Source organism: Lissotriton helveticus, chromosome 2_1, assembly GCF_964261635.1.
Source record: "Lissotriton helveticus chromosome 2_1, aLisHel1.1, whole genome shotgun sequence".
In the NCBI taxonomy this organism is placed as follows: domain Eukaryota; kingdom Metazoa; phylum Chordata; class Amphibia; order Caudata; family Salamandridae; genus Lissotriton; species Lissotriton helveticus.
The window spans coordinates 21,119,753-21,136,122 of NC_136059.1; the positions used below are offsets into that span (position 1 = coordinate 21,119,753).

General features: G+C 45.7%; 1 protein-coding gene across 1 annotated transcript in view; it reads right to left on the minus strand.

Moving 5' to 3' along the window:
- Nucleotides 1-16,370, minus strand: part of LOC144817671 (uncharacterized) — an 87,803-nt gene that overhangs the window by 578 nt on the left and 70,855 nt on the right. Inside the window, exon 5 of the mRNA XM_078674401.1 lies at nucleotides 2,465-2,543. Coding sequence (XP_078530527.1) covers nucleotides 2,465-2,543 — 79 coding nt within the window. The remainder of the gene's footprint in view (nucleotides 1-2,464; nucleotides 2,544-16,370) is intronic.

Genomic DNA, 16,370 nt, shown 5'->3' on the forward strand with positions numbered 1-16,370 from the left:
TTCACAAACTGCACTTCTAAAGTTACTGCTGCCAAAAAAAGACCCAAAACAGTACAACGTTTCTCCAGTTCAGAGCTGGAGTAAGTCCAGCACCACACATGGGCAAGCACTGGTACTGCAACACCCTCCCATAGAAAATGATGAAAGTAGGGACTTGACATCGTAATAACTTACACTTGTAAGTTTGCTTACACCCCCATTTCCAGGGAGTGGATCTATGGAAGTCTACATAGTTGAGTAACTTTACACTCTGACTTTATGAATAGCAAAAAGTAAAATTACTCAAAAGTATAAGACTAAACTGGCACTTGTAGATTACTCACAAGTGTAAGTTAATTTTGTGAATAGACCTGTGAGTGTCCTGCAGGACTGTTTGTGGGACAGTCCACATAGTCTGTTGAGAGTCACCGTAAGGTCCAGATGCCAGTGGGTGCGTGTCTATGTTTGGGGGTACACGAGCGTGCATGATGGCGTCAGTCTATGCCCTTGACTTGTCTAGCCCGCATTAATGACAGTGCAGGTGTCTGTTTATGTGCATAGTTTGGGAAATCTCTCCCTTATGTCAATCGTTCAGCTGCCTGGGGCAACTTTTGCTGCATAAGTAATGTTTTTGAATGACCCTGTCATTGAGCAACTATCTTTAAGACCTGTGCTTTCTTTTAATAGCACGTTGGATTCTGGGAGCTGAAGTCCTTATTCACAGCAAGGTGCCATCAGAGGCTATAACTCTAGATTATAGTAATTTAAACTGAAAAAGACAAGCTGGAATATGATGGTCTTAATTTTATGGAAGGATAAGGACAGCACAATCATATGCAGTACCTCCCAAGGAGTTCACAAATATCTACCTAATTTCCCTTTCTGTCTGACCCTTAGAAATCAGCTGAACAAACCACCACCAGATACAAGAAGTACTACACTCTTAGGAAGCAGCAGAACAAACCACCAGCGGACATGAGAAGTACAAAACTATTCGAAATCGGCAGAAAAAACAACCAGCAGACATCAGAAGTACAACACTATTAGAAATCAGCAGAAAAAAACACCAGCAGCCACCAGAAGTACAACACTATTAGAAATCAGCAGAACAAACTACCAGCAGATATCAGAAGTACAACAATATTAGAAATCAGCAGAACAAACCACCAGCGGACATCAGAAGTACAACACTACTGGAGATCAGCAGAGCAAACCACCAGCGGACATCGGAAGTACAACACTATTAGAAATGACCAGAAAAAAACACCAGCGGACATCAGAAGTACAACACTATTAGAAATCAGCGGGAAAAAACACAGCGGCCACCAGAAGTACAACAATATTAGAAATCAGCAGAACAAACCACCAGCAGACATCAGAAGTACAACTCTATTAGAAATCAGCAGAACAAACCACCAGCAGACATCAGAAGTACAACTCTATTAGAAATCAGCAGAACAAACCACCAGCAGACATCAGAAGTACAACACTATTAGAAATAGGCAGAAAAAAACACCAGCAGACATCAGAAGTACAAAACTATTAGAAATCGGCAGAAAAAAACACCAGCAGACATCAGAAGTACAAAACTATAAGAAATCTGCAGAAAAAAACACCCGCAGACATCAGAAGTACAAAACTATTAGAAATCGGCAGAAAAAGCCACCAGCAGACATCGGAAGTACAGCACTACTAGAGATCAGCAGAGCAAACCACCAGCGGACATCAGAAGTACAACACTATTAGAAATGACCAGAAAAAAACACCAGCGGACATCAGAAGTACAACACTATTAGAAATCAGCGGAAAAAAACACAGCGGCCACCAGAAGTACAACAATATTAGAAATCAGCAGAACAAACCACCAGCAGACATCAGAAGTACAACACTATTAGAAATCAGCTGAGCAAACCACCAGCCAATCAAGGGCAGTGCCACAGTTCACCTCCAATCCTTCAATAAGGGACAATGCCACAGTCCACCTCCAACCCCTGAATGAAGGGCACAGACCTTTTCCATACCCTGAATGAAGGGCAATCCCACAAACCACCTCCAATCCCTGAACGAAGGACATTGCCACAGGCCACCTGCAACCCCTGAATGAAGAGCAATCCTACAAACTACCTCCAACCCCAGAATGAAGGCCACCGACCACCTTCCACCCCTGAATGAAGGGCAATACCACAAACCAACTCCAACCTCTGAACGAAGAGCACAGACCACCTCCAACCCCTGAATGAAGGGCATAGCCACAGACCACCCCCATCCCCTGAATGAAGGCCACAGGCCACCTCCAACCCCTGAATGAAGGGCATAGCCACAGACCACCCCCAACCCCTGAATGAAGGCCACAGGCCACCTCCAACCCCTGAATGAAGGGCATAGCCACAGACCACCCCCAACCCCTGAATGAAGGCCACAGGCCACCTCCAACCCCTGAATGAAGGCCACAGGCCACCTCCAACCCCTAAATGATCGGCCTCACCTCTGGCGTAGAAACAGTGTCAGGCTGATGACGAAGGCGATGGCGAAGATGACGCTGAAGACGATGGCCACAATGGTACCTGGAAGGATAAACACAGTCTTAGGCCTCCTCTGAGGGGCACAGTGCGACTTCATAGCACAAAGGTTCTAACCAACAACCCACCCCAACTCAAGAGAAATGGTTGCCCATGCCAATGCAGTCCCTCCCCTGCCTCCTGCTGGACCCCGGCTACCTCTTCTATTGGCCCCAGGATTTTGGGACAAGATTTCTAAATAGATTTGTGCATTTCTGTGGCCGCTGTGAGATTTATACTCCAACTGCATCCTCTGGAAGGCTGCTCCATATTACTCACTCCTTTTTCTGTGAGTTCCACCCCCATCCTTTGTTTCCAGACCAAAACATGCCCTCTCTTGCTGTGTTTATACCCTGCTGGTGGGTTTGGCATCTCCTTCTATTTCATGTGTTTCAAGGTCTCTTTGCATCGTACGCTGAGACTCCACGTCACATGTGCACACCGGTATCGCGCCTCTTTTCACAGGTGTACACATTGGTAGCTCCCCTCTTCTCATATGTGTGCACACTGGTAGCTCACCTATTCTCACACATGAGCACACCGGTACCTTGCCTCTTCTCTCACACGTGCACACCAGAAGCTCACCTCTTCTCCGAATTGTGTGTACCGGTAGTGCGCTTCTTCTCACATGTATGCCCACTTGAAGCTCGTCTATACTCGTATGTTTGCACACCGAAGCTTGCCGCTTCTCACACACCTGCACGCCAGTAGCTCGTCTCTTCTCATATGTGTACATACAGGTAACTTGCCTATTCTCAATGCTTGCACACAGGGAGCTTCCTCTTCTCACACAGGTGAACACCGGAAACTCGCCTATTGTCACATGCACACACATTGGTACCTTGTCTCTTCTCGCATGAGTGCACACCAGGAGCTAGCCTCCTCACATGAGTGCACACCAGGAGCTCGCCTCTTCTCAAACACCTCGCAGACGTGCAAGTGACCTCCCTTCATCTTGTGCCCATCCCCAGGCACCCCTCCCTCCTTGCTTTTGTAACCACAATGGTAGGCATTACATACTCTACGTGGGTTATTCATTCTACCTTCTACACAACTGTTATTGCTAATGGATCAGTTCCTGTTTTCTGTCTGTATTACTTATGGACAGCACTTACAGCACAGCCCTCTGCACGACGGCCCTCTTCTGCAATTGTCTAGCGTTTGCGTCCTCTAGGCTTCCCTTGCTACCGAGATCTATGTGGACGGCCATGAAGCCTGGTCCAGGCTGCAAGTGCAGTATCTGCCTGCAGCTGGCCTGTTAGACCTGGTACCATCGACGTGAGTCTCCCTTCCATTTTTCACTGATTGCCTCCTCTGTTTTTGATCTGTTTTTGCTGGTTAGATGCTTTGGGCACTGTGCCACTGCTATTCAGTGCCACAGTGCAAGCGCTCCCTATGGTAAATTAATATATTAATTAGTGACTCCATGATTGGCTTATTTGATTTACTTCAGACCTTAGTATAGTGCACCATGTGTGCCCAGGGCTTGTAAATCAAATGCTGCTGTGGGCTTGCCGCACTGGTTGTGCCACCCACATAAGCAGCCTGTAAAGTGTGTTTCATTGTGGAAAAGTAAATTTTGCCATGTTCTGTGTCCCTACGCGTCCTCCATCATATGTTATCTGTGCATGATTAATATGCATATGTATCCCCCATGTTCGATTAAAGACGCAATTACAGTTGTGTCCCCCTCTAGTATGCCAGTTTCCAGTTCTCGTGAATACTACGAATATCAGGCCTATGTAAAGCTACGTTGCCACGTTTCTCAGTGTGCACGTTATTCCATTGTAAAGTCCCCGTTTCTAGGCCTCAAAAGGGCCCGGACACCAGATTCAGCTCCTGTCTCCTGAGCCTCGCTGAGGAGCGATACAGCCCCCACCTGTGTTCCTGACCCTTCACTTACTTCCTGCCTCACAGTGCCCGGTTCAGCCTGGCTCTGCCTCTGAGTCTGCCAAGAGTATGTTATGATTCCAGTTATCAGTCCAGTCCTCCTTCTCTGCATTCCTAAGTTACTGAATCGCATCAATAGTTTCCGTCATTGTCTAGCCTTTACGTCTCCATGTAAGAGAAATACTGTATTTATGGTCATTTAATATTCTTCATCACGCACTACATGTAGAATAATGCATGCTCCAGTCTTAGAGTCTGTTAGCCTTTACCCCGATAACTTTTGGATTCTATCAACATGTTCTCTAAACATCAGATACTAGATACTGCTTAGGTACATGTCGCCCTGTCTCTCCAGACTTCAGTCTCTGCTCCTAGCACAGAGTTCGTAGCCCCCAGCTTCTCCTAGTAACACGTCATTGCCAGTTTGCACGCACCATCAGGTTAGAGGTCCCGGCTCCTTAGGTAGCCCCCTCCCTGTCTCCACCCCATTCATGACATATTCTGTTACGTTTGCATCACATGTCTATGTATACGCCCCTGTTACACCCACTTTCACCCTTATCTTTCGCGACTGCTATTGACCACACCCACTGCTCCGCCTATCATATGTACTGTAATGCAACTGTTTTAGTATATATGATCGTGAATTGTTATTAAATGTTAGCGCGCTCATCCCAGATCCAGCCCCGGCAGCTGCCGGGCCACGCTAGTCCAATCCGGCCCCCCTGCCGGGCCCTGCCATTCTATTCCTATGCAGGTTGTCCTGTTCCTGTCCTTTATGCTGTAATAAACCTGCAAACTCCTACTACCTCGAATCTTGACTCTTATTTATTGAGCTATCTGTTATTGCTATGCCTAGTCAAACCAAGATCCGGTATTATTTATTTATATACCACATAATGGCGCCCGAATAGGGACTTGCCCTTTCCCCACGCGTCGGTGAAGCCACGCCGGCCCCCTGACCCTCTGCAGTCGTGACGGAACTCTTCTGCGCACCGGCAGATATTTCTGCTTCAAGTATCCCTCAGGCCCACGGAGGAGACGGAGGAGGCGGTCCAGCATCCAGACGAGACGGTGGAGGAACGCGGCGAGTCCCGACCAGAGCCCAAGCCGAGAGTCCAAGGTCCGAGGTATCCGGAGGCCCACCCGTAACAGAAGTCCGAAGTTCGTCCGTCCGGCGCCGAAGCAGTCCAGTCTAGTCCGAGGCCTTCCGTTCTTGCTGCCCGGTGAGTACCGTTGCTGGGGTAGTATCTAGACAGGGTCAATCTAAATTGTCTCTGGTCCGATGGGTCTGGGTACGCAGATCTGAAACGAAGTGTTCACCTAGGTGGATACGGGTCTTGATGCGTCCCTTTATGGGACCGGTATGTTCCGTGCTGTTTCAGCAGCGCATCCAGTAATTCTAGCCTGTTCCGTTCTCGAGAAATTCATGTGTTTCTGTTCTCAGTGTTCCAGGTAGTATTCTGTCCGAACTGTTGCTTCATAATGTTATTCAATGTATTTTCAATGTCGTGGTATGCCTGAATTGTTTTCTCAATTGTTATTGTTCCTCGTGTATTGTATTGTGTTCAGATTCAAGTTTGCAATGTCCCTCTTTTCGAGATTACGTCAGTTAAAAACTAGAAAGGGTCTGCTAGAAGAAGCAGTTCCTGTCCCGCCTAGGGACAGTCCAGGTCACTTTATGTATCAGAAGCATGGCATAAGCGCCATATTATATCTAGATTTATGGGTAGAGTATACCAAGGAGTTAGAAGAAAAGTATAGATGGCCCGTATCAGGTACGTGGGATGCCGAGTGCATCATGAGAGTAGAAGAAGCATTATGGAAAAAGAAAGCCAGACAGTCACAGAAAGACGCCATCGAGTTATGGCGCAAAGAATCTCATAAAAGAACCGAAAAAGAAATCAGAAAGTCAGAAATAAGTCGAGAATCCTTAGAACGAGCCCAAGAAAGGGAATTAATCGAGATAGGTGAACGAGTTAAAACCGAACAGTCAGACAGACAGAGGAACGCCCTCATTAAGGGTATGTATCCTCTTCTTGCCGAGGGCTTGCCAAAAGCGACCCCGGAGGTATCCAGTAATTTTCCGCCACCATTAGTTCCGACCAAGCTACGTCACAAACCGACCGCAGCTGATATTTTCATTTCGTCCTATTTGGACGACACAGTCCCGGAATATGCAAATCCCGCTCCGCCAGTCCCTGTAAATCAGGCACTTCCTGCTCCTCCAGACACCGGGGCACCCCTTGCAGTACCTGCTACGGCACCCCCGATCCAGCCTGTATTTCAAATTCCCGCTCTGCCAGCACGAAGAGCATCAGTCGATGGTTCCAGTTTAGGGGCCGCAGGAGGAGGTCCTCCTCAGACCCCGCCGCCAAATAGACGTCCAGGAGCAGTCGAGTTACATGAACGTGCGTTACAGCGTACGCCTAAATATCAGTCCATTGCAGAAATCAGGCGAGCTCTTACTGAATGCTGTTATGATCCAGTTCCAGGCGAGGATAGTATGGTTATATTTTCCGTGCGTGTTAGGCAGGTGTCCGAGTATCTAGTCACTTTACCGAACATGAAGGAAGATCTAGACAGAATATATCGTTTCATCCGTACAGGGGATGATCCAGAAAGTATTAGTGAAGTCATGTCTCAAAGGAAAGTTGAGATCCAGCTCATGATATTAAAGTTTCTGATTAATTGTCTAATAAGGGAACAAGATTATCCGACCAAAGATCAAGTCGAAATGAGAACCCTGACAAGGTGGAGTGAGAATATAGCCGAGGGTAAGCATAAGACCATCAGTAGTATAGAGAATATGTACAAGAAAATTCGTAAGGAAATAATAAGGTTACATGATCAACGTAAGGCAGCACAAGTAAGCGAGAAAGAAAATGACTCTGCGGAAGAGGTAGAGGACGAGAATCCCACCAGAATAGCGTATGTAGGAAAATCTAGATTTCCAGATCGCCATTTACGCCTAGAACACAAGTCAATTTTCCATCGTCCAACACCAGAACAAGGTTCTCTAGAACAAGTATTTCAAGCTACCGACCACATTCTGAAATCACGAATCGGTTATAGCGAGTTAAGTACTATGCATGAACAAGAACTAGTCCGATCAGCAGTCCGATGGATTACTGATTCTACCACTTTTCCAGACGAAATAGTGGCACAAATGTTTCTGAAATTGCCCCCAGCCAAGCAACGACTGGTGGGTATGTATATGATCCAGCACCTCATTACATTGTATGAGGGTCAACATTCTGATCCAGGTCCGTTACACGATGTCCTGAACGAGTTACTCCAGTATAAATGGAAAGGTTTAGGTACCGATTTAATTAGTGTTATTCTAGAACAGCGCCACAAATATAGTATGTTTCTGAACCCGCATTTTGTTCATGTCTCACCTCCAGAAAGTAAACCCTTTTACATAGACAGACAGAACCCGTTACGAGAAGTACATCCAATTAAGACAGACGGTGGTGAAATGCAACGAGTGTTTGTTTACACCCCGATCACAAAGATGGAACTCTTAGAGATGAAAAAGTTAATTCCCTGTCATGATAAAGATCCAGCAGGGTTCCAACGAGAATTAAAAGACATGCTCCGTATGGGAGAATACACGTATCCAGATATCATTAAAATGTTAAAGGTCCTGTTGCCCGCAGGGGTATATGAGAAACTCAAGGAAAAAGAATGGGAGGTGGGAGAGAAAAAGATCGATTGGGCAGTTCTAGAAGCTGAAGACAAGGCACGAGTACCAGGTACCGGTCTTGGAGATAAATGTAAAGAATTACCTGAACTGTTAATACAAGTTTTGCCCAGACTATTAGCAACTAAAAAGGAAGACTGGGATGCAATCTCAGCATGTAAACAGAAACAAGACGAAGACACTAGTGATTTTTACTCTAGATTTGAAAAATGTTTTATTATAAACAGTGGCCTCAAGACGAGTAGCGAGTCATACCCTCATCTTTTTGTTACTAAATTAGTCGAGAATTCAAGTCCACAAGTTAAGAACCGAGTTTTGAAAGTCGAAAGTACGTGGCAAGCTAATACCCCGTCCCAGATGTTACAGATGCTTCAGTACCACCAGAATAGAATCAGAGAAGAGCAAGATCATGAAAGAAAACGTATGAAAGACACGAAAATGAAAGTACTAGTTGCACAATCTGTTCCTCAAGACAGTCAGAAGAGGGGACCGAATCAAGCCAGTCATCCTGCAGCTCCCGTTAAAGGGAACTGCAATTATTGTAAACAGCCAGGTCATTTTATAAACGAGTGTGCAGTTCTGAAACACAATATAGCTACCGGTAAGACTAAAGAAAGACCACGTCCGCCTAGACAAGAGCAAGTTTCACAGACTTCTCAGCCACAGAATGCACAACAGACAGTTCCAGCACCGCAGCCTATCGCTGCAACACAGCATGTTACACAGCAGATGTACCAGTATGCACAGTCAGAGTATCCAGAGTATCAGCCATATTCATGAAACAGCCTAGAGAGGGAGGTAGGCTTGCCTCTCATCGAGATACCTGTAGATCAAGAAGGTCCCTATGTTCGCAGTCAAGTATTAGGGAAAGACCGAAAGTTTCTGATTGATACAGGGGCAAGTAGGACCACCATCAGCCACGCCGAAGTTCCAGGGGCTCCACTCTCAGGCTCTAGAAATGTTTCCCTTGGATTTTCAGGAAAACCTATTGTAAACGAGATATCAAAGCCAGTTACCCTAGAAGTAGGTCCACTGTCCCGCACTACTGATCTGTTACTTACTAAGTCATGTCCAGAAAATTTATTAGGCATTAAAACACTGAAAGAATTAGGTGCAGTTATTTGCTGCTCCCCAGAGGGAATACGATTGTTCCTACGTGACTTCAAGGGTCACTATGTATTACGAGATTTTGATCCAAGATTGTCTAATGTTCCGCAGCATCTATGGGCACAAGGTCCAACTGATGTTGGTTTTATGCAAATCACACCCCATCGTGTGACTCTCAAGCCAGGTGTAGTGTTACCACGAATCAGACAGTACAGATTGCCACCTGAGGCTGTAGCAGCCTTATCCAAAATTATTGACGAGCTCATCGCTCAAGGAGTAGTTGTAGAGACTGACTCCAATGTATGTAATTCTCCGATCATTCCTGTCATGAAACGTACTGATCCAAATGCCCCTCCAGTATATCGATTAGTGATTGATCTTCGAGAACTTAATAAATGCATTATTCCCCAGTACCCAGTTGTCCCAGATATCTCTTCCCTATTGACAGCCATTGATTCCGAAGCTTCATTTTTTACAGTCATAGACCTCAAGAACGCGTTTTTCAGTGTCCCCATTCATCCAGACAGCCAGTTTCTTTTCGGATTTTGTTTAAATGGAAGGAGCTATATGTTCACACGAGCTCCTCAAGGTTTCACAGAAAGTCCTAGTATTTACAGTCAAGCACTTAAGAGACAACTAGACAACATTCACATGCCAACTGACACTGCCCTGCTCCAGTATGTCGATGATCTCCTGATCACAGCCCGTTCTGAATGTGCTTGCGAGCAAGCATCACTTACAGTCTTGTATTTCCTAGCCGAGATGGGGCACAAGGTGTCCCCTTCGAAGCTTCAATTCTGTGTCCAGCAAGTGATCTACTTAGGCCACTTACTGTCCAAGTGGGGTAGGCAGTTGACACCTGACCGTATTCAGTTAATAGCGAGTCTTCCTCAGCCCAAGACCCAGAAGGAGGTACGTGCTTTTATCGGCCTTACTTCTTATTGCAGACAATGGATTCCTCAGTATGCATTCTTAGCCAAGCCACTGATACAGTTAACGACACAGGAGGCAGCCGTATCGACTGTCCTCCCTTGGACATCTGAACATACACTTAGTTTTAATGAGTTAAAGAAAGCTCTATGCCAAGCTCCAGTTCTAGCTACACCGAACTACAGTAAGCCTTTTACACTTTTCGTCACAGAACGCGAAGGTACAGCATTATCTGTTCTCACACAAGATCAAGCAGGACAATACAAGCCTTGTGCTTATTTTTCGAGCACATTAGATCCTGTAGCCCAGGCTCTGCCTGCGTGTCTCAAGTCAGTTGCAGCCACAGCACTAGCTATCAGACAAAGTGATTCCATAGTATTAGGACACTCCCTGACAGTACAAGTTCCACACTCTGTGGAAGTTCTTTTAAACCGAACACAAACTCAGCACTTGACAATTGCACGTTTAACAGGTTATGAATTGACATTGTTCCAGCCACACATAGAAATCAGACGCTGCAACGTTCTAAATCCTGCTACACTGTTACCGTCAGTTACTTTGAATCCTGCCACACACGACTGTGTGGAAGTAGTTAACATCATGACAAAGCCAAGACAAGATCTGACAGATATTCCATTACCAGATCCCGACCTGACACTTTATGTGGATGGTTCATGCATGAGAGCAAGTACAGGTGAACTAGTAGCCGCGTATGCAGTGACTACTGACACTGAAGTTATAGAGACACACCGTATTGACACCCTGTCTGCTCAAGCAGCAGAGCTAGTTGCTCTGACTCAAGCCTGCATACATGCCAAGAACCTGAAAGTTAATATTTACACAGATTCACGTTACGCATTTGGAGTCGTACACGACTTCGGAGTGCTCTGGCAGGAGAGAGGTTTCATGACTTCTCATGGAACCAAGATTCAGCATGGTCTCCTTATCCAGGCTCTGTTAGATGCCATACACTTACCGACATCCATTGCTATCATGAAATGCAAAGCACATACGAAAGTTACTGACACTATTTCTCAGGGTAATGATCTAGCAGATCGCACAGCCAAGCTTACAGCTCAGACTCCAGACATTCCAGTTAATAAGACACCGACACACACTCCAGATCCGACTACATGTATGACAGTTAAGGACCCTACTCAAGATGTCATAGATATCCAGTTACATGCTACTCCCGAAGAAATCAAGAAATGGTCCGAACAAGGAGGGGTCCAGACAGATCAGGGATGGTTAACGAAGGGTAGAGCCACATGGTTTCTCCCCGACTCTATGGTTCAAGTCATTATCAATACCGCACATAGTCCAGCACATTTAGGAGAAAAAGCTATGTTAGATAGTATCCAGAATATTTGGTTCAACAAGCATTTACGAGCTGCAGCCAAGCAAAAAGTCCGTACCTGTATGATATGTTGTCAGTTTAATCCAGGTAAAAGTGTCCCGGTGGAACAAGGTGGATTCCAGCCCCCTGACCACCCTTTTGAAGTCCTCCAGATGGATTATATTCAGATGGAGCGATGTCGAGGTTTCAAGTATGTCCTTGTAGTTGTATGCGCTTTGTCCAGGTGGACAGAAGCATATCCAGTCCCAGATTACACAGCCACGACCACTGCCAAGCAGTTGGTTCGTGAGTTCTTCCCCCGTTATGGACTCCCTAGAGTCGTATATTCTGATAACGGCCAGCCATTCTCATCTGAACTCATGAAACACGTGTCCCTTTTGTTAGGGTACCAGTGGAAGTTCCATTGTGTACGCCATCCTGAAGCAGCCGGTCTCGTAGAGAGACATAATCAGACCCTGAAAATTCGAATTGCAAAAGTTTGTCAAGAGAAAGGTGTGGACTGGCTAGTAGCTCTGCCGGTCGCCCTCTTCTATATGCGCATGGTCGCACATTCCAGATCAGGTCTGTCCCCGTATGAGATCGTATTCGGCCGCCCCCCTAACATGTGGGGTACTCCTAGACCCCGAAGTATTACCGATGTTTCAAGTAATATGCTGACAGATTACCTAGCTTCCTTGATGTCTGCCCTCAACTCTTGTCGTTCACAGGTTGCCGCCCCATTTCCAGACAATACCGAGGTGGCACCGCATGAAATCGTTCCCGGATCCATGGTCCTAGTGCGAAATTTCGATCGTTCAAGTCCGCTGGAGCCTCGCTGGAAGGAGCCCCGACAGGTCCTCCTGGCCACCCGTACAGCCGTGAAGTTGGAGGGACGCAAAGGCTGGGTGCATCTTTCGCATATCAAAAAGTTTTATGGATTGAAACCAGTTTCAAAGAACATTTCCGAGGATTTAAAGGACTGCCAAAGTACTATTCTTAAGGACTGTCCCGCAAAAGACACTGTTACTGCACCCTCCCTGTTAGAGACAACTCCGCAACAGGAGTATAAGAAAAAGCTAAGGTCTAGTAAAATAAGTCAGCCAGTTTGATTGTCTAAGTCCTCCCCTAGGTGAAACGGTTAGACCGGTTTCTGACATGTATAAAATAGACCCCCATAGTGAGAGAGTTAGTCAAAACTCAATCCGATGTATCGTTTTTCTAAGTTTCATATTATTTCTCAGCATTATGATTTCCTGCACCAGTTATGCATTTTACTTGTATTTTCCAGTTTCTCATGTAAATAAGTCTTCTAATGTTACAGTAGAGCACACGTTTAGTGATCTGCCTCCTCATGAACTCTCTTACCGCCTCGCTATGCGTAACAATTCTTTTATCCGCATGTTACATTACTCACACCAGACCAGCAATGCCACTAATTGTTGGGTGTGTGGTCGACTCCCCCCTTTCCAGACACCGAAGGGAGTTCTGCCACTCTTTCCTTATCCATTTTCACATAATGGTTCGTGTGGAGCATGGTCCACGTTAACGTCATCCTCAACAGATATGTCTTTTCTTAACAGTACATGTTTTCCAGACAAGCAAGGTCTTCCCCACAGAACAGGGTTAGATCTAGAAAACGAAGTTTACAATTTAGGAAATTATTCTTCGAATTTCATGGTCCTGAATGTTCAGTCTGATTCCACTCCAGACTTACCTGCTATTTCAGTACTACCAGTCAAAGGCGAATTATGTGTTAGAAATTATGGTTCCGTACATGTAGGACATAGTGATTGTACTACTATTGTCAAGTATAGTGACAGTGGGAAATCTATTTTCAAAGCTTCACGTCATTCTTATTTTATTTGTGGCCAAACCGCATATGTTCGTCTGCCCCTCGATTGGGAGGGAACCTGTTACATTGCCTTCCTACTGCCACCAGTTTTCCTAGCCCCATCTGATTATCACAGAAACACACATCTAGTACACATTAGACATAAAAGGGAGATCGAGTCCCCAATTGTCGATTATACTGAAACTGCTCTAGAACAGTATACAGATTTCAATAGAGGTTTCTTCTTCTTTATAGGACCTATCCAGAATAGTAAGCTAATCGGTAGGTTAACCAGAACCCTTGAAGCTGTAGTAAATGAGACTGCCTCTGCCCTAGGTAACTTAACTGAAGAGCAATCTGCTATGAGATTTGTCGTTTTACAGAATCGTCTCGTCCTTGACGTCATACTGGCCGATAGGGGCGGGGCCTGTAGAGTCATCGGATCTAGTTGCTGCATTTTCATTCCAAATAACGCGCCGTCTGTTTATTCAGCTATTACCAGACTCCATAAAATTGCCCATCTGTTACACCAAGATCCAGGCACCTGGACATGGTCCGGTTGGTTCTGGAATATAATTTCCGCCTGGGGATGGAAAGTATTGTCCTTTCTAGGTATCGCAGTAGCGATCATATTCAGCTGCTGCCTCTGTATACAATGTGGCCCTGCGATTTGCGGCATTTGTGCTACCTCTTGTATTCCTAGTCCCAAGTCCCGTTCTAAATCCCGTTCCAAGAAAATTCGAGATGAGCAAATGATACTGTATGAAATGATAGATGGTATCATGAATATTGATGTTTCCTGATGGAAACGTAGTGACAAGGAGGGAATGTGGAAAAGTAAATTTTGCCATGTTCTGTGTCCCTACGCGTCCTCCATCATATGTTATCTGTGCATGATTAATATGCATATGTATCCCCCATGTTTGATTAAAGACGCAATTACAGTTGTGTCCATCTCTAGTATGCCAGTTTCCAGTTCTCGTGAATACTACGAATATCAGGCCTATGTAAAGTTACGTTGCCACGTTTCTCAGTGTACACGTTATTCCATTGTAAAGTCCCCGTTTCTAGGCCTCAAAAGGGCCCGGACACCAGATTCAGCTCCTGTCTCCTGAGCCTCGCTGAGGAGCGATACAGCCCCCACCTGTGTTCCTGACCCTTCACTTACTTCCTGCCTCACAGTGCCCGGTTCAGCCTGGCTCTGCCTCTGAGTCTGCCAAGAGTATGTTATGATTCCAGTTATCAGTCCAGTCCTCCTTCTCTGCATTCCTAAGTTACTGAATCGCATCAATAGTTTCCGTCATTGTCTAGCCTTTACGTCTCCATGTAAGAGAAATACTGTATTTATGGTCATTTAATATTCTTCATCACGCACTACATGTAGAATAATGCATGCTCCAGTCTTAGAGTCTGTTAGCCTTTACCCCGATAACTTTTGGATTCTATCAACATGTTCTCTAAACATCAGATACTAGATACTGCTTAGGTACATGTCGCCCTGTCTCTCCAGACTTCAGTCTCTGCTCCTAGCACAGAGTTCGTAGCCCCCAGCTTCTCCTAGTAACACGTCATTGCCAGTTTGCACGCACCATCAGGTTAGAGGTCCCGGCTCCTTAGGTAGCCCCCTCCCTGTCTCCACCCCATTCATGACATATTCTGTTACGTTTGCATCACATGTCTATGTATACGCCCCTGTTACACCCACTTTCACCCTTATCTTTCGCGACTGCTATTGACCACACCCACTGCTCCGCCTATCATATGTACTGTAATGCAACTGTTTTAGTATATATGATCGTGAATTGTTATTAAATGTTAGCGCGCTCATCCCAGATCCAGCCCCGGCAGCTGCCGGGCCACGCTAGTCCAATCCGGCCCCCCTGCCGGGCCCTGCCATTCTATTCCTATGCAGGTTGTCCTGTTCCTGTCCTTTATGCTGTAATAAACCTGCAAACTCCTACTACCTCGAATCTTGACTCTTATTTATTGAGCTATCTGTTATTGCTATGCCTAGTCAAACCTAGATCCGGTATTATTTATTTATATACCACATCATGCCTGCCATTGCAAAGCCTGTATGCAGTCTAGTACTGCATGTCGACTTGGTAAGTGCACCCACTTGCCAGTCCCTCAACCTTCCTTTTTCTTCATATCAGACACCCCTATGGTAGGCCCAAGGGCAGGGTGCATTGTAAGTATAAGGTAGGACATGCCCTGGTGTGTGTGGCATGTCCTAATAGTGAATTACAGCAATTTTCGTTTTTCACTATTGCAAGGCTACCTGTCCCCATAAGTCCGAATGGGCAGTTTAATTATAACATCTTATAATCCTAACTGACCCACGGAACATTGTAGACATTCAAATTTAGTATGCCTAAACTCAGGATGATAAAATAAACCTTTTTAGAAAAGTTGGTTTTAACATAGTGTTTGAAAATACCACTTTTAGAAAGTAGGTATTTTCTTACCTAACCATCCAGCCTGCCTCTGCTAGGTTGTGTATTGTATGTCTGGTTTTGTGAGTGGCAGCGGCTGGGGTGGCTCCAGTAGACAGGGTGAGTCAGCACAGGGCTGAATAGATCCATCTGCATGTAGAGTGGTGGGAGGAGTAGCACCTGGCCCTGAATAGGACTGTGCCTACCTGCCACAATGCTGGCTCCACCTCCTGTGGTCTGTCTGATGACCCTGGCCCACCCTGCCAAAGGAAAGAAGGAGTCATGTAAACAAAGTGCTCCAGGACTGCACAGAACTGGTTTGGACTGGGTACAGAACCCTCTACCTTCAGAAGACAAAGGTTTTTTCAATATTAATATGGGGACCCAGACCCCTAGACTTTAGATCACTTCTAGAACAACAAGACAGACCTCTGCCAAGGAGAAGAACCAAGGAAGCTGTAGGAGTTTGGACTGCTCCCCTGCCAGTGTGCTGTGTTGCTGGGTTGGCCTACAGTGGTGTCCTCAGTGCCAAGGAGAGGAGAAGGAGCTTTTAAAGAACTTTTATAATCTTGCAGAATATTACTTCAAGGGCTTGAAC